General features: G+C 37.9%; 1 protein-coding gene across 4 annotated transcripts in view; it reads left to right on the top strand.

The window, feature by feature from the left end:
- Positions 1-19754, top strand: part of LOC143297439 (putative cytochrome P450 CYP44) — a 59061-nt gene that overhangs the window by 17974 nt on the left and 21333 nt on the right. For all 4 annotated transcript variants that reach the window (XR_013057273.1, XM_076609806.1, XM_076609803.1 and 1 more), the window contains 6 exons: positions 148-441; positions 1022-1250; positions 1497-1687; positions 2429-2630; positions 17351-17525; positions 18546-18715. Coding sequence is in view for 3 of the 4 variants with exons in the window: in XM_076609806.1 (XP_076465921.1) it covers positions 231-441; positions 1022-1250; positions 1497-1687; positions 2429-2630; positions 17351-17525; positions 18546-18715 (1178 nt within the window). In the remaining variant the exon portion in view is untranslated. The remainder of the gene's footprint in view (positions 1-147; positions 442-1021; positions 1251-1496; positions 1688-2428; positions 2631-17350; positions 17526-18545; positions 18716-19754) is intronic.

Here is a 19754-nt window from a genome sequence, read left to right as displayed (position 1 = left end):
TTTATGCACTGCAAACCATATACCTCATTTTCATGTTGCAGTTACCAGAATCTCAGTTTGGGACAAATTCAATTGAGCATGTGTAAGTGTGTGATGTCATTATTTGTGTGGCTAATTATTACTTTCTTTCTAATTGTTTTATGAAAGGACCACAAACTTGGCAGAAAGCAAAAACCTTGACTCAACAAAAGCACTTCATCAACAGTGATTAAAGTGAACAGCCACACAGCATGCACTGCATGAGGCATGGCGCTGGACTGGCCCACAAATCTCATCTCAAGGGCTGTCGCCAGGCTTTGCTGACAAACTTTGGGAGACCCTACTCCACAGTTGTGTCTTCAGTGACTGGTTTCAAGTCATCTGGACATATTAAACCATTTGGAGATTTACCCGGGCCAGGAGGTCTGCCTTACTTTGGGACCTACTTCAGATATAAACTGGGTATGGTTAATGTTGTTTTTATGACAGTAGTCAGGATCAGTAGTGATGAGTAAATTTGGTAGTGATTGTAGCAATAATTGTAGTAGTGATGGTACCTTTTTATGGAATGATTATGACTGTATAATGTCATGCTTTGGCCCCAAAAAGGCCTCAGAAATGTGTGAGAGGACTGAAACATTTGCATATATATATATATATATATATATATATATTATGACAGCTATGTTTTAATGTTTCTTCTGTGATTCAATCAGCAGTTCCTTAGAAGCTGAGCATAAAAATTAGACTTGTCTGGTTGATAATGTATTGTTATATTACTTCTTTTTTTCTTTTTTCTTTTTTTTAAAAGTCTGGTAACATTCTGCTCTGCAACTAAAAAGTCAAACCTCAGTTTATTTTTTGCTGAACAAATGCCAAAGAAAGATTTTTGTGTTTTAAAAGTGTACTGATTTTTATGGCTGTTTTGACTGATGGACTTGTCTTAAGATATCCAGCAATATCTCTGATGTATGATTTACCTAATGCCAACAATACACAATTTTATAGTAGTTATTTAATCTGGTTTATGTTTAATATTCAGGTGAGGTAAATGTGCACAAGTTGTTTGACACCCTCAAGGACTGGCACCGTCAGTATGGATGTATCTTCAAAGAAGTATGTCTGGGAAGAACAGTGGTTCATGTGGCTGATCCAGAGGCCATTCATTTATTGTACGCTACAGAAGGGAGGCGTCCACACATTGAACCTTTGACAGAGCCCGTCCTGCATTACAGACAAAGCAGAGGAATAGCACTTGGGCTGGGAAATACGTAAGTGAGAACTTTACAGAGAAATTATTGTAAACTGCAGATCTTTGTATATGTGTAAACAAATATGTGTGTGTTTCAGTCCTAACAGGTGCACGTACACACACACACACACAGAGGAAAAAATAAAAGAAATACATATAAATCAAAACTTGTTTGTGTAACAAGAACACACATCTCTATTTTCTTGTTACCAGTGTGCTAGCAGGTCATCAGACTGAAAAAAATATCCTTTTCTGTGCTGTGCAGCAATGGCCAGGAATGGTATCAACTGCGGAGAGCTGCTCAGCAGATGATGATGCGCCCAAAGGAAGTGCTGCCATATTTACCTGCTGCAGACCAGGTGGCCAGTGACTTTGTTTCTCTCCTCAAAGATATGCGCTGTGCCAGAAAGGAGGTGCCAAATTTCGCAACGCAGTTGGGCAGATGGTCTTTGGAATGTAAGTTTGTTTGCATGGTTGTGTTCTTTACCTGATTTGCTCTGTCTTCTGTGATCACATTTTGTGTCGTCTCTCATCTTGACTGTCCCTTTCCCATATATACATAACATAGTCACAACTTGGCTTATTTTTTTATGAAGACCAGTTTGTCTGTTTCCAGCTTTTTCCTTTTCTTTCTGTGATCTCTTCTGTATCTTCTGCAATGCTGAATGATTCATCAATATTTGGTTTCTGGAAAAACTGAAACATTGTTTCTCTTTCTTGGTTTTGTACATCCATTTTCTTATATGATTTTTGTATTATGTACAATTATATTTGTGTTATGGTTTCTTTTTTAATGGATGGTATGGCCAGTTTCACAGGCATGCCCTACATTTGTGACTGTACTTGTGCCCACTTTTCTTCTGCAAGTTTCTTTATTTTCAGGTTACAGCGAATCAATACTAGCAGTGTTGTCTGTCCAGTGCAGTTGACTGGGCTATAAGCAACAATGATGTTAATGACAATCTGATCTGGAGATTATTACAGTGTTATTCTTAAGACTATATGTTGTTTAGTTATAAAGTTATGTTGTATTTGCTTCATGATTGAATTGACTTTGGTCGTAACTGTCATGCTGATTGGAAATTTTGGACGTTTGTCAAAGTATGCAGGTATTTTAATTTCTATTATATTTGGGAGATGGATATTTGAATCAGCCAGTGTGTAAAGAGGTGTGATGATGAGGTGTATGTGTTTCAGCATTTGGAAGACACTGTTTCAACACGAGGCTGGGTTACCTGACAGAGGAGGGGCGGCAGGAAGCAGAAGAGGTGCTGGCGGCCAATCAACGGGTGTTTGATATGGTCACTCAGCTGTTTGCCAGTCTGCCTGTGTACCAGTACACACACATCGCCACTCCACAGTGGAGGAAGCTGTTTGCTGGCGAAGATTTTCTCTATGAGTAAGAGATTTGACTTACTTTGATGGAGGGACTTTATTTTGTTTGCTGATTTTATTTGAAAGATTTCAGTGTGTCTTTGGAAGACACAAGTGTGCTTTCACAAGTATGTCTAAAAATGGTACTGGTAATGATAAGATAAGATAAGATATCTGTTCTCGCTCTCTTAGATTTGTCAGCAGCTTTTGACACTATCGACCACTCTATCCTCTTGAACAGACTTAAGACTTCCTTTGGTATTCGTGACACTGCACTAGCATGGATCACGTCTTACCTGTCAGATCGTACACAGAAAGTATGTGTAAATGGTAGATACTCTAGAGTATCTGCCTTGAAATATGGTGTCCCACAGGGGTCCGTCCTTGGTCCTGTTCTTTTCATGCTGTATGCGGCTCCTGTGTCGGATGTCATCAGTCATCATGCGATGTCGCATGAGAGCTTTGCTGATGACACACAACTTTATCAGTCGGCTTCCATAGCTGAATTTGATGCACTGGTGACTCAAACACAGGAGTGCATTGCTGGCCTAAAGGACTGGATGACTCTCAACAAGCTGCAATTAAATGATGATAAGACTGAATTGATGATAACCTGTCCAAAGAAGTTTCGTCAACATCCTTCCTTTCCTGACTATATTCTGATCAATAGCACACCTGTTTCACTTTCTCCCTCTGTTCGCAGTCTTGGTGTAATCCTAGACCAGTCTCTTTCCTTCCAACAGCACATTTCGAATATCTGTAAAGTTGCCTATTTGGAACTGCGTAGAATCAGCTCTATCCGCCACTATCTCTCAACTGATGCAACCAAGACACTTGTATGCTCTCTGGTTCTCTCAAGATTAGATTACTGCAACTCTCTTTTGGCCGGCCTTCCCAAATATCTGTTAGACAGACTCCAACGAATTCAGAATAATGCTGCCAGACTCATTTGCAGAGCTTCTAAATTTGACCATGTTTCTCCTCTCCTTCAGTCTCTCTACTGGTTGCCTGTTTCTGATCGAATAGACTATAAGCTATCCACTCTGACCTTTTCTGCAGTCAACGGATCTGGCCCCAAGTATCTTTCTGAACTCCTCCATATCTATACTCCGTCTCGCCAGCTCCGTTCTTCCTCTGATACTGGACTTCTCAGGATACCTCACGTTAGAAGTAAGACCTATGGACATAGATCGTTTTCTTTTCAATCACCAAAGACGTGGAACAAGCTCCCTGATAACCTCCGTCATTCTGATTCCCTCGCATCTTTTAAATCTCGTCTCAAAACTCACCTTTTCCCTCAGCAATAAGTTCAATTGTGGCAGGTCCACTGACTTCCTTTGTGTTAGCTGTTCTTGACTATGTGTGTATACATATGTATGTGTACATAACTACATGCATGTATATGAATGTGTATTGTGTGTGCGTGTGTTTATGTAAGTTTGTGCCTGCCTATGTGTGCGTATATGTTAGGGTAGCTGTTAGATACACATGTATGTTAAAATGTATGTATGCAGCGCGCGCGCGCGCGCGTGTGTGTGTGTGTAGTCACATTTTGGTGTGTGTATGTAACATAGATATGATGTATTATGTTAACAAAAGCGTTTTTGTAAAGCACCTAGAGCAGATTTCTGGATAGTGTGCTATATAAGTATCCATTATTATTATTATTATTAAGTTAAGGGGATTATACCAACCGACACAGGCATGCACACACACACAACTTCAGACAGGCGATGAAGACCAAGGGCCACATGGCTGGCAGCTGAAAGTGAGTTGACAAAAAGCCAGAGTCATGGTCCATTTAAACTGCATACACTGGGGGACAAGATAAAAATGAAATGAAAGTGCACCTGCTCTTTTCCACCCACTTCTTTTTTGTTAAGTAAAATTCCAGTTTGATAACATACAGACAACTGTACTAGAGGAAAAGGGGACAAAATAGATGAAACACACACACACACACACACACACACACACACACACACAAGTTATGATAATTGTATTCTCCATTGATTTTCCTTGAAGAAAACATATACTTTTACATTTGATGTTGTTGTTTTTTAAATTTTTTTTAGAGGTTAGTGATGATTTTGCAGAAATCATGAATAGTTCCAGAAATGAAAGGGTTAAACAAAGGGAAGACAACTATGCACACTCAGAGAAAGGGAAAGAGAGAGAAAGGGATATAGAGAGAGGGAGAAAGGGATATAAAGAGAGGGAGGGAGTGATATAGAGAGAGGGAGGGAGGGAGAAAGGGATATAGAGAGGGAGGGAGAGAGAGAGGGAGAAAGGGATATAGAGAGAGGGAGAAAAGGATATAGAGGGAGGGAGAGAGAGAGGGAGAAAGGGGTATAGAGAGAGGGAGAAAGAGAGAGAGGGGGAGAAATGGATATAGAGAGAGGGAGAAAGAGATATAGAGAGAGGGAGAAAGGGATATAGAGAGAGGGAGGGAGAGAGAGAGGGGGAGAAAGGGATATAGAGAGAGGGAGGGAGGGAGAGAGGGAGAAAGGGATATAGAGAGAGGGAGGGAGAGAGAGAGGGGGAGAAAGGGATATAGAGGGAGGGAGGGAGAGAGAGAGGGGGAGAAAGGGATATAGAGGGAGGGAGGGAGAAAGAGAGAGGGAGAAAGGGATATAGAGAGAGGGAGAAAGGGAGAGGGAGAAAGGGAGAGAGAGGGATACGGATACGGATACGGATGTTTTATTCAATATAGGCCATGGCCCCTCATGAAGGGGTGGTGTAAACAAACATTACAGAGGTAATATATTCAGATATATAACATAACACAGTTATAACCTGAAAATGAGAAAAACAGTCATTATCTGCATTTAGTCTTATTCACACATAATAACAAAAAAGCGGAAAACTAGCACACACTCAACTGCATATTGTATTTCTAATCTTTAAGGCTTTATACAAGTAAATTGCTATCTGTTTATTAACGTGTTCCTTAGTGGATGACATAAGCAAATACAGTCTGAACAAGGAGGGTTGCCTATGAAATTTTGAAGGTATCAGCTGATTTCTGAGATCACTTAACACAGGACAACAAAGTACAAAGTGGAGTTCACTCTCCGTCGCACTTTTACATAAAGGACAAATAAGGTCACTATCTTTATGTTGCCTGTAACGGCAATAATGCGTAAACAAATCAGAAATTCCAAATCTAAGCTTTGCCATGATACATTTTAAATGTCTATCCATATTCATAGCCAAATAAACTGGCATCGTATGTCTCAAATTAATCTGTCTGTAAAAATCAAAACGATTACTATCTTGGATATGGCTCGACCATTCCTGCCAACGACAGTCGATTAGTCTCGATCGAAGTATACGTAGAAATCCGTTTATATCCTCTACTCCTTGATTTAGCCACACGTAAGCAAAGCCTAAATCATGCAGTTTTATTCTCACCTTTGACACCCAGTTAGTTCTACCTCTATTATCCAAATCATGTAACATGTTGTAGGCTTTCCTTGGCAGTCTTACGTTTTCCATTCGCATTATTTTTAACCAATAAGAAATACATCTGACAATCGAATTCAAATATATCGGATATCGATTAGTTTCAGCATAGATTAAATCATTAGGTGTTTTCATAGTCACCCCAAGAAATTTCTTTAATGCTAATAAATGAACTTTTTCACAGTGAATTGCTGATTCGTAAAGACCCCAAATTTCAGCTCCGTATTGTGTAATAGGTTGAATCTGACAGTCAAATAATTTCATAAACAATTCAAAAGATTGATTTTCTAAACTGGATAATTTTTGCATGATACAGAAAAGCGCATATTTCGCTCTGCTTGCAAGGTCTTTACATGCAACAGTAAAACTAAGTTTTGACGAAAAATAAATACCTAAGTATTTATAAACAAGGAGAGAGAGGGAGTGATATAGAGAGAGGGAGAAAGGGATATAGAGGGAGGGAGAGAGAGAGAGGGAGAAATGGAGAGAAAGAGGGAGAAAGGGATATAGAGGGAGGGAGAAAGAGAGAGGGAGAAAGGGAGAGAGAGGGAGGGAGAAAGGGAGAGAGAGTTTCAGTTTCAGTTTCAGTAGCTCAATGAGGCGTCACTGCATTCGGACAAATCCATATACGCTACACCACATCTGCCAAGCAGATGCCCGACCAGCAGCGTAACCCAACGCGCTTAGTCAGGCCTTGAGAAAAAAGAAAAGAAAAAAAGGTGAATAAATAATAGATAAGCGTACATACATAGATAAATGAATAATTATAATATAAAAAAGGTAGTAATAATAATAATAATAGTAATAATAATAATACTAAATAAATAAATAAGACAACAATGATGATAAATAAGTAAATAAATGTAAAACATGAAGACACACTTTCACACATACACCCACACATGCATAACAGATATGCACCAAACATGCAGTTTCACAGATATGAAAGCACAGTCAAATACACATAAACGTACATGAGCCCCAACACACACACACCACACACATTACCCTGCACCTCCTCTACCCCCCTCCTCCACACACTCATTTCTAGGCTACGTATCGCAGCTTCCACGGCACACACACACACACACACACACACACACACACACACACAGATGAACACTTACTTGTACAAGCACGCACACATACGCCCATATCCCCCACCCCCAACCCCACACACATATATACAAAGATATATATATATATATATATATATATATGTTCCAATATCCTGTTGCTCCCACAGTGTAGGCATGCATACCTACCTCATCCTCTACCCCACCTCCCCCTCACTCACACACACACACACACGCGCGCGCACGTGCACAGAACTCTCCTGACACTTGTGTACACTTACACTCTCGCGCATGCACAAACGCACTCAAAAACACAGACCCTCACATACACACAAACACACACATACACACACGCACAGAGGCTGCCACTGATTGGCCGCAAGAGGGATGGGAAAAGATCTCTGATGCCAGGAACGTGGTGTCTAGTGTGTTGTTCAGTCTATTGTATTTGGAAAAGCCCACAGAGACTCTGTTCCGTTTTGAAGAAATTTGCGCAATGTTGGTTTGGAAATGATGCCGATATTTGTTTGATTTGCAAAGCATCGTGCTCTACCTTTCATGTTAGACTTACGGCTGCTCCCTCTCTCTGCATTTATTTCTTTGAGGCGATCAATGGTGTGATGGCCTTGTACCTGTTCTTTTTGGTATTCTTTGACTTTTCTGAGGATTTCCGATTTTCCTAGATGTAGGCCGCTCGTTGGTGTTTCGTTGCCAGCAAGTCTGTCAGCTCGCTCATTTCCCTTAATACCTGCATGTCCCGGGCAGTATGACCATGTGAGTTTTTTAATCTGAAAGTTGTGCATTGCCTTATGCCACTCTGGGCTTCCCATTCCGTTTTCAATTTTCTGTATGAGGTTCATTGAGTCGGTTAGAATCATGGTATGTTGGTTTCCACGTGTATGGATGGATGATAGCCACTGGAGGGCATGTGTCACAGCTTCAACTTCCATCGTTAGGCTGGAGAGAGAGAGAGAGGGAGAAAGGGATATAGAGAGAGGGAGAAAGGGATATAGAGAGAGGGAGGGAGGGAGAGAGAGAGAGGGGGAGAAAGGGATATAGAGAGAGGGAGAAAGGGAGAGAGAGAGGGAGAAAGGGATATAGAAAGAGGGAGGGGGAGAGAGAGAGGGAGAAAGGGATCTAGAGAGAGGGAGAGAGAGAGCGGGAGAGAGAGAGAGGGAGAAAGGGATAAAGAGAGGGAGAAAGGGAGAGAGTTAGAGGGAGAAAGGGATATAGAGAGAGGGAGAGAGAGAGAGAGAGAGGGAGAAAGGGATATAGAGAGAGGGAGAAAGGGAGAGAGAGGGAGAAAGGGATATAGAGAGAGGGAGAGAGAGAGGGAGAAAGGGATATAGAGAGAGGGAGGGAGGGAGAGAGAGGGAGAAAGGGATATAGAGAGAGGGAGGGAGGGAGAGAGAGGGAGAAAGGGATATAGAGAGAGGGAGGGATATAGAGAGAGGGAGGGAGGGAGAAAGGGATATAGAGAGAGGGAGAGAGAGAGAGGGAGGGAGGGAGAGAGAGAGGGAGAGCATATTACAAGATTATTTACATTATGTGATGTTACAGAAAAAAACAACCAAACAACCAAACAAACAAACTACAACAAAAAAACAACAACACAATTCCGACACTATTCCATCTTACCATGATAGACATAATGTCTGCGCAAATTAGAAGTGAATTTCGTGAACATGGAGACTTATGTATTGTTAGATTATATTTTTATTTTGAGTTTGGAGAATGTGCCTTACAACTTTGCCTTGTAGTCAGTAAAATAAGGTAAGAGGTGAAGTATTCAGGTAAAGGTAATTCACCATAATGATGGTTGTCTCTGTACTACAGAGCAAATGTAGGGGTGAAAAACCTGCTAGCATTTGCTGGGTTTGTAAAATGCAGTTTTCCAACTTCATCACACATTTTCTTTTTAAATTTTTTTTGCTGCTCATCTTTGCTGATTTAATGGCATTAACCCAGCCCCACACTACTAATCTTGAGTCCCCCCCCTGCTGATTTAATGGCATTAACCCAGCCCCACACTACTTATCTTGAGTCCCCCCCCCCTACCCCCATAGCCACACCCCCCACAGCCACACCCAGATTGGTTGGTTGCAATCCCAGTGCCATCAGTCCACAGGGATTCATGTTAGGTTGCCAAGAATATTTTCACACTGAACTGGAGAGCGAAGGAAACACGTCCGGTCTCTTCGGTGAGCGGAAGTCGAGTCCCACAATATACAATTTATACAATTTTACAATATGAAGTGTTTTCACTGATGATTCTTTTCATCATGCGAGCGAGCAGTGTTACACTCCGTGCACAATAACGGATGTACGGTTTGTTTTGTTGTTGTTTTTTCCGATGAAGATTCCGTGACATTTGATGGGTTCTGTGTGTCTGTGTGTTTTCTCTGCAATGGTGCTAGTTACAGTTGTGAAGCATGAGCAGCTCGGTGTCTAAATATTTTGCAAAGACTAGCCGGGGAAAAAGAAAGCCATCAAGTACTTCATCAGCAGCGAGTGACCATAGTCCAAGTCAAGAGAAAACAAAACAAGAAAAGAAGAAGCAAAAACAAGTAAGTGAGGGTGACACTGACACTGACCAAGATTTCAATATGACCCTTCAAGAGAAATTGGAAGAAATAAATAAGAAGTTAGAAGTTCTTACAAGTGCACAAGATGATATCAAACAAATTCGTATTGATATGGACAAAATCAGTGCAAAGCTGACAGAACAAGTTGATAAACTAGAAGGCGAAATTTTTTAATTGAAAACAGATAATGATAGACTGAATAAAGACATGAAGACACTGAAAGAAGAAAATGTCAATTTACGGACTCAACTGACACAACAACAGAAGGAGATCAGCAATCACAGACTGGCACAAAACGATATCGAACAACATGGGCGCCAGTGGAATCTGCGGGTGTTTGGTGTTAAAGAGGAACAGCTGGGGAAGACAGAGACCGTGGAAGACTGCGTAAAGAAATGTACAGACATTTTACCCCTCAGCCAAATCTTACAAGGTACTTCTGTTTATTTCAGCATTTCTCAATATATTTTGATTTCTAACTTTCAATGCACAGGAACATTGTATTTTCGTTTGGATCACCTTTTCATTTTCCACATCTACCGTATGAAAATGTATTAGTAAAAAATCATGTTTAGCAGTTCATCTTTAGAATGTGTGGGTTGTTTGCGATGTAGGTACATCTTCATGTACTGATAGTAATGTTGTTGGTGTGTTTGCATGCATGGTAGGTCCAGCGATGGATTTTTCGATTTGCTCTTGCTCGCTCCATATACTGCTTGACTGTTAAGGGGTGTCACATCAAAACGTTTTTTCAGGGTGCAAAATTATAGGTCATGGTCTTTTGATCCCCAGATATGTACATGGCTGGTTGTTTTTTGTTTTTTGTTTGTTTGTGTGTGTGTGTGTGTGTGTGTGTGTGTGTTTTGTTTGTTTTTTTCACTTCTTTCTTATATTTAGCAAAATGTGTGTGGAGTCAGAGGAATAATTGAACTGAATATATGGTTGGTCCAGTGATTGAGTTGGATTTTTCTTGATTGCTAGGTTGACAGATTACTAGATTGTTGATGGTAGGCTGTTTTTGACATTCGCTATGTTGGAGAATCGATTGCCCGCCGATGACATGGTGCATACGCTGACCAAATCTTCCAGTGTTGACAGAAATCCACTTTTACTCAAACAAGATAGTAAAAGTTTTTTGTTTTTTTTAATTTTTTTTTATATCTCATCTCTAGGGGGTTTGAAGATGTGGAATGGAAGGTAATGGTGAAGTTACTGTGTGACTGATTGTTTTTACCGCTGGCCCATTAATCAACTGAAGGGTGTCACTTCAAAATCCTTCTTCAGAGCGCAAAATTCAGCCATGGATGTTAGCTGTAAAGTTATGTGTGGGGTCCTTAGATTGGCAGGGAAAAAAGTGGAAAAAATGAGTGGAGAAAGTGGGTGAATTGAACTGAAAGGACTGTTTGTTGTGCTGTGTGTGTGCTTGCGTGCATGGTTGGTTCAGTAACTGACTTTTTTTTTTATAATTTTTTTTATCACTTGCTTGCTTGATTACTTTATTGTTGGTTTGTTTTGATGTTCACTATGCTGATGAGACTATTGTTTGCTGAGGACACGGTGAATATGCTGGCTAAGCTAATTACAATGTTGATGAACTTCACCATTTCTCACACAGACATTTGCGTGTGCCGCGACGCGCGCGCGTGCATGCACACACATGCAGACACATACAGACGCGCGCACTAGTCATGTGATTTCACCTGTAACAAGAACGACACAAATCGCTCGGATTGTGAATTTAGACCACTACACTACTCCCCCTGTGGCTAAAATTTTCCAGTGTTGACAGAAATCAACTTTTACTCAAACAAGACAGCAAATACTATGACTTTTTTTTTAATAATTTATTTATTCATTTTTTAATATGTTTATTTTTTATTTTTTATTTATTTATTTTTTTTAATACTAAATTGACCTCAAGGGGGGTTGAAGAGGTGGAATTAAAGGTAACGGTGATTTTTTGGGGTGGATGCTGATCTGTGTTTGTTTTTTCCAGCTGGACCATTAACTAACTGTAAGATATCACTTCAAAATGCTTCTTTAGAGTGCAAAATTTTTTGTCATGGACGTTTGATGCTATGTATGCAGTTTATTTTATTATTATTTTGTTATTATTATTACTATTATTATTATTATTATTATTATTTTACTGAAGGGGGTCACTTCGAAATGTTTCTTCAGAGTGCAAAATTTTGTCATGGACATTACATGTTAAGTTATGTACGTTTTCCACTTTTTCCTTAGACTGGCATGTAACTTACTTCCTAAGATTTGTGGAGTTCGTGGGTGATTCGAACTGAGTATACTGTTTTGTTATGCTATATGTATACGTAAGTGCATGGTTGGTTCAGTAATTGATTCTGGTTTTTCTTGATTGATTAATTGCTTTGTTTGTTTGGTTAAGGTTTGCTATGCTGACGAGACAATTGTATGCTGAGGACGCTGGCACAGCCTTTTGCAATGTTAACTAAATTTCATCTGCACTCATACAGACATTTGCACATGCCATAATATACATGCGCGCGCGCGGGCGTGCGCATGCACGCACACTCACGCATATACAAGTACTGCCATTCGTTATAAGAAAGAACCAAACGCACGCATGTCATGAATTTGAACTACCACACGATATGTGTGTGTGTGTGTGTGTGTGTACATATATGTATGTGTATATATATATATATATAGATATGTGTGTATGTATGTGAATGTGTGTGTGTATATATATATATATATATATATATATATATTTATATATATATATATATTTTTTTTTTTGCAGACTGAACAGATGTTAGGTTTGTACTTAGCCGCTGTAACCGATAAAGCTTTTTTTGTTGTTTTTTTTTCTCTTTCTAATGTCCACGAGCACAGGTGCGCCCGCGTACACGTGCATATGTGCACTCGCGTGCGCGCACACGCGCACACACACACACAATACCAGGAACTCATCCTCTGTTCATAGGCTCTGGTCTCGGATCTGTGAAGGGAGAAGGAATGGAACAAAAAAAAAAAAGGAAAAAAAAAGAAAAAAAAAAAGAACAACAAGCAGACAGACTGCGCTATAGCTCGCGAGTGGTAGTTCAGATTATTTCTCGTTTTTTCAGTGTATATCATGTGTCATTTTCTTGACATGTGTATACATTTTCATTGTTTAGTGATATTTATTGTACTTTATCGGATGTCCATTTTCCCAGGCCACAAATATGTGCACTTGTGGACCTACATTGTACACTGCTTTTGTTACCCAATGTTATACCAATATCGCTTTAGTACAGTGGCTGTGAAAACAATGAAGGCATCACCATTGAGTCTTGTAAATTATAAGTCAGTTAAAGAAAATATTAGCATTGTATATGAAAATATCCTTACTGTGTAATTAAGCTGATTATTATCATACAGCTATAATTAGCTAAATATGACAAACATAACGATATCGTCCCTGAATTGTCAGGGACTAGGAGATCTGAAGAAAAGAAGAGATGTGTTTCATTTCCTTAGAAATAAATCATACAATATCTACTGCTTACAAGATACACATTTTCCTACAAAAACAGAAACATATATCAAATCAGAATGGGGATATGAATGCTTTTTTGCATCCTATAAATCAAATGCAAGGGGAGTGGCAATACTGTTGAATAACAATTTTGAATTTGAAATCAACAAAATAGAAAGAGACACAAATGGAAACTTTATAATGATATCCCTAAAAACTATGGAAAAAGATATTTTGTTGGTAAACGTCTATGGTCCAAATAAAGATGATCCAAACTTTTATGAAATTTTAAAGGAAAAAATATTGATATATGACAATCATGCCACAATGTTAGTGGGTGACTGGAATTTGGTTCTTGATCCTTATCTAGATTACGACAATTATAGTAACATCAATAACCCAAAAGCAAAGAATAGTGTAGAAAACATGATTACAGAACTTAACTTAACAGATGTTTGGAGAGAAAATAACCCACAGCTTAAGCGTTTTACATGGAGAAGAAGCTCACCTATTAAACAAAGTAGACTTGATTTTTTTCTTATATCAGAAGATATTTTGTATAATTTTGAAGACACAGATATTATACCAGGGTATAGAACAGACCACTCAATGATTATTTTGAAACTAAGATTTGGTGAAAATATAAAACGTAATACATTTTGGAAATTTAACTGTAGTTTACTCAGAGATAAGCAGTTTATAGATGAAATTAATAAACTAATAGATGAAATTATATGCAAATATTCTACAGAACAGTACGATACGGAGACCCTTCACAGAATTTCGTCTATGAACATTGAATTAATAGTCTCAGATAAGGTATTCATAGACTTCATGCTCATGAAAATAAGATCTAAAACTGTAGCTTATGCCACAATGAAGGAAAAAAATGCAAAAGAAAAAGAAGAAGAAATATTAAAAGGAATTGATCTTTTGGAATAAAAGAAAACAGAACAGAAGAAGATATGAAATTGTTAAAAGAAAAACATCAGGAATTAGAGTCTTTGAGAGAGAAAAAGATACAAGGCATCATATTGAGATCAAGATCAAAATGGATAGCAGAAGGAGAAAAGGTAACCAATTATTTTTGTAATTTAGAAAAAAGACATTATGTGACTAAGAGCATGGCCAAACTGACAGATCATAATGGAACACTAACAAAAGAACCAATAAAGATAAATCAAGAAGTTAATTCTTATTATAGAAATCTATACACACAGAAAACTTTTGATGCATGCAATATAAGGGATTTAGTTAGTGAGCTGCCTACACTATCAGATGATGAAAGTAATTTATTGGAAGGAGAAATAAGCTTAGAAGAAGCTAGTTTAGCGTTAAAAAATATGAAAAATCAAGAGTCCTGGCACACATGGATTTGGAGCGGAATTTTATAAAAAAATTTTGAATAAACTGGGTCCTTTTGTAGTGCGTGCTCTGAACCAATCAATGAAAGATGGAGAACTTTCAGCCACTGAGAAAGAAGGAATCATAACGTGTATCCTGAAACCAGACAGATCTAGAGAATATATAAAGAACTAGAGACCCATCTCACTTCTAAATGTTTTATATAAAATTGGATCGACGTGCACTGCAAATAGAATAAAGATGGTTCTTACAAAATTAGTTGACGAAGACCAGACAGGTTTTGTTGCAAACAGATACCTGGGAGACAATATAAGACTCATATACGATTTAATTGATTACCTAGAAACACGACAATTACCTGGACTTACGATTTGCTTAGATTTTGAGAAAGCGTTTGATTCACTTGACTGGAACTTTTTATTTAAAGCTTTGAGCGCATATGGATTTGGAGACAATATATGTAGATGGATACAAACATTTTATAACAGAATAAAGTCAACTGTTATAGTCAACGATCAAACGACAGAATGGTTCTTTGTAGAAAGAGGTTGTAGATAGGGTGACCCACTCTCTCCTTACTTGTTTATATTATGTGTAGAAATTTTAGCTATTATGATTAGAGAGGATAATGATATAAAAGGTATAAAGATAAATGATAAAGACCATAAAATATCACAATTTGCTGACGATGCACAGTTGATGAATACTGGGGACCGTGTATCGTTTGAAAGATCTATTCGACATGTAGAACAATTTGGCACGTTTTCAGGACTTTTCATGAATACACAAAAAACACAAGCTATATGGTTAGGAAACAAAAAACATTCAAAAACAAAATATATGCAACAACTTAACATTAAATGGAATCCAGAAAGATTTAAAATATTAGGAATATGGTTTACAAACGACTTGAAAGATTGTGAAAAAATAAATTATGCAGAGAAACTCTCCGAACTGAAGTCCTTATTCAAAATATGGATAAAAAGAAATATCACACCTATGGGACGTTTTGCGGTGTTAAAATCTCTTATCTTATCTAAACTTATTCACCTGTGGATCTTGCTCCCAAATCCTCCTGATGATTTTATTAATAGTTGCCAGAGGATGTGTTTTCAGTTCATATGGAATGGAAAAAGAGACAAAGTGAATAGAAAAACAGCAACAAAAAGTGTTAAAGAAGGTGGTTTAAACATACCAGACATAAGAAAATATAGTCAAGCATTAAAACTCACCTGGATAAGAAGATTTAAAATTACAAAGCATAAATGGAAAAACATTTCAATTGAAATGTTCCCATTTTTCACTGAATTAGAAAGATATGGACCCATGTATGCATTGCGTAGATGTAATAATAATTCATTTTGGAAACACACTTTCATGGCTTACAGAGAATTTTGTTGTCAGGTTAAACCTAAATCAGATATTGACCTTCTGTCAGAACCAGTCTTCTATAACGAAAAATTTAAGATTGGAAATAGTACTATAAATCATAGAGACTGGTTTGATAAAGGCGTATACTGTGTTTCGCATTTTCTGAATGACAATGGACACTTTCTTACACAAAACGAATTTTGTGGAAAATATGAACTGAATGTACATTTTCTGGCATACAATGATTGCTTAAGAGCAATCAAAAAATACATGGAACAGGTAGGTCTTAATGTTCCAACAACCCACAGTTTCCCTGATACACCAGGGGCATTAAAAATAATATACTCCACACCTAAAGGATCACAGCGATACTATGATGTTCTAGCATTTGATGATACAACTCCAAAATCCTGTCACAAGTGGTCTGAGAAACTGGGAACAAATATTAGTTGGGTAAAAGCTTATAACAAACTTCATAAAATTAAAGACATAAAACTAAAGTGGCTACAATTTCGTATATTACATAGAATCATTGGAACAAATGTTGTTTTAAAGGAAATGGGAATTGTAAACAGTATTGATTGTGATTTTTGTTTAGAAGTTAAAGATAGTGTTGAACATATATTCTGGCGATGCCATTACTCGAAACGCTTTTGGACAAGTCTAGAAGAACTATTAAAAGTAAACAGTACAGTGTGTGAAAATTTGAAGTTCAATGAATGTATAATACTGTTTGGTTTCCATGCTGATATGAAGACAGACTCAGTGCTTGATTTATTAATCCTCCTGGGGAAGATGTATATATATAAATGTAAGTTAGATAAATGCCTTCCAAATATTCACGCTTTTGAACATTACATTGTTTCAAGATACAAAATCGAAGAATATAACGCTAAGATCGCATGTGAAACACACAGCTTCAAAATAAAATGGTTGCCATACGTACCTTTAATTAGAAATGACATATAAAAACAATATTTCAAACCATGTATGGAAATATAACATAACTAAGTTAGATGTTGAAAAAATGGTGCAAGTTGATATGTAGGGATATGGATATCTATTACTTTTTTTTTTTTTTTGAAGACTTATTCAAACATTCTCAGTTGTTTTTACTTAGAATGTTATATGTTATATCAATTATATGTGTGGTTTTTTTTGTTTTGTTTTTGTTTTGTTTGTTTTTGTTTTATTTTCCTATTGTTACTATGTTTTTGTCAGATTTGTCTTTTCTCTTTTCCCAATATATGTATTTATTCATTTATATCTTCATGTCAATTGTCCATGTGTTATAAAATTGGGGAAAAAAAAAGAAAAAAAAAGAATATTTTCACACATGTTCACTTTTACACATGCTGATATGCATATTGTGCTTTTTCAACAGCACTTTCCTGAAGCATTTCAACAGGGCACTGAATCAGCTGAAAGAGAAGACAGACAGTGGAGCACTTGAAGAAGGGGAGTTACGTTTCCTTGGCTACCTGATGTCCAGAAAAGAGCTGTCCCTCAAAGATGTGGCTATCTTGACCCACTCTTTGCTGTATGATCCCCTGTCCACAGTGAGTGTTATCCATCCTGACCCACTGTCTGCTATACAACCCCCCCCTCTCCCCCCCCCCCCCCTCCACAGTGAGTGTTATCCATCCTGACCCACTGTCTGCTGTACAACCCTCTGTCCACAGTGAGTTTCAGCTACAGCCTTATACAATGCTCTCACTTCTCTGCACAACCTACATAGAAACTAAGGAAGCCATGTATTGACATTACATGGACAGCTGTGTACAACATATCATTTTGCATTGTATCTGAGACATTATTGCATGATGCAGTGTACAGTAGGGTTGTGCAGAATAGATTAGTGTTATGTGGTATGGTGTGATGAACAGAGTAGATTAGTGTAGTGTTATGTGATATGGTGTGATGAACAGAGTAGATTAGTGTAGTGTTATGTGATATGGTGTGATGAACAGAGTAGATTAGTGTAGTGTTATGTGATATGGTGTGATAAACAGAGTAGATTAGTGTAGTGTTATGTGATATGGTGTGATGAACTGCACACAAGTAGTGTCATGAACTGTAGTGCTGTGAAGTGCAGCACAGTATGTTGTGTTGTGAAGAATAGGTTTTGTAGGATAGTATAGTGTAATATTGTGTAATGTTTTGGAACAAGAAAAAAATGAATAGTTTCAAAAACTTATTAGGTAGAAGGGGAAGAATGACTTGAAGGAAATTAAGTCTTGTCATTTCCGTTTTGCCAGTCAGTTATTACCAGTTTTTTTTCTCTTTTCTCTGTCCTAAATATAGTCTAAATGAACACCATAAATGTTGACAGTAGCAATGTTGAATTGAATTGACTGTTGTATGTCATTCTCAGGAAATCTGTTGCCTTATTGTCTGTCTTACACAACACACTTCCATATGAGGTAACTTGTTTGCAGTGCAAGAAGGCACAGTATGTACAACATGAGTCAAAAATACATCCACATGAAAAACTTAAAAAAAAGAAGTGAAAAATAATTGAAAAAAAAAAGAAAAAAGATTGTGCTTCAGTTTCAGTTTCCCAATATGGCCTATTTCAGGTGAATCCACAGTTGCAGTTCTTGCTGTACCTGCTGGCCACCACCCCCCAGGCACAGGACAGACTGTATGAAGAGATCCGCTCAGTGGCCCCGCCTTCTCCTGCCCCCCTCACACCTCAACATGTCCAATGCATGCAGTACTTCAAGGCCTGCTTCAAAGAGAGTGTCAGGTAAAATCAGTCTCAGAGTGGCTGTGAGTGGATATGCATGACTATGAATGGATGTACATAGCTGTGAATGGATGTTTCTGTGAATGGATGTACATGACCATGAATTGATATGCATGTCTATGAATGGATGTACATGACCATGATTTGATATGCATGACTATGAATGGATGTACATGACCATGATTTGATATGCATGACTATGAATGGATGTACATAGCTGTGAATGGATGTTTCTGTGAATGGATGTACATGACCATGAATTGATATGCATGTCTATGAATGGATGTACATGACCATGATTTGATATGCATGACTATGAATGGATGTACATAGCTGTGAATGGATGTTTCTATGAATGGATGTACATGACCATGAAATGATATGCATGTCTATGAATGGATGTACATGACCATGATTTGATATGCATGACTATGAATGGATGTACATAGCTGTGAATGGATGTTTCTGTGAATGGATGTACATGACCATGATTTGATGTGCATGACTATGAATGGATGTACATAGCTGTGAATGGATGTTTCTGTGAATGGATGTACATGACCATGATTTGATATGCATAACTATGAATGGATGTACATGGTTGTGAATGGATGTTTCTGTGAATGGATGTTTGTGAATGGATGTTCATGGCTGTGAATGGATGTTTCTGTGAATGGATGTTCATGGCTGTGAATGGATGTTTCTGTGAATGGATGTTCATGGCTGTGAATGGATGTTTCTGTGAATGGATGTTCATGGTTGTGAATGAATGTTTGTGAATGGATGTTCATGGTTGTGAATAGATGTTCATGGTTGTGAATGGATGTTTGTGAATGGATGTTCATGGTTGTGAATGGATGTTCATGGTTGTGAATGGATGTTCATGGTTGTGAATGGATGTTTCTGTGAATAGATGTGTACATGTCTGTGGATGGGCATGTCAGTGAATGGGTATGTATGTGAAGGGATACGTTTGTACAAATTATTTGTGAAATTTCCTTCAGAGTATAATACTTTGCATCATTGACCTGTTGAGTGC

This window comes from Babylonia areolata, chromosome 22 (genome assembly GCF_041734735.1).
Source record: "Babylonia areolata isolate BAREFJ2019XMU chromosome 22, ASM4173473v1, whole genome shotgun sequence".
NCBI classification, from domain to species: domain Eukaryota; kingdom Metazoa; phylum Mollusca; class Gastropoda; order Neogastropoda; family Buccinidae; genus Babylonia; species Babylonia areolata.
This window is presented reverse-complemented; position numbering and strand designations above follow the sequence as displayed.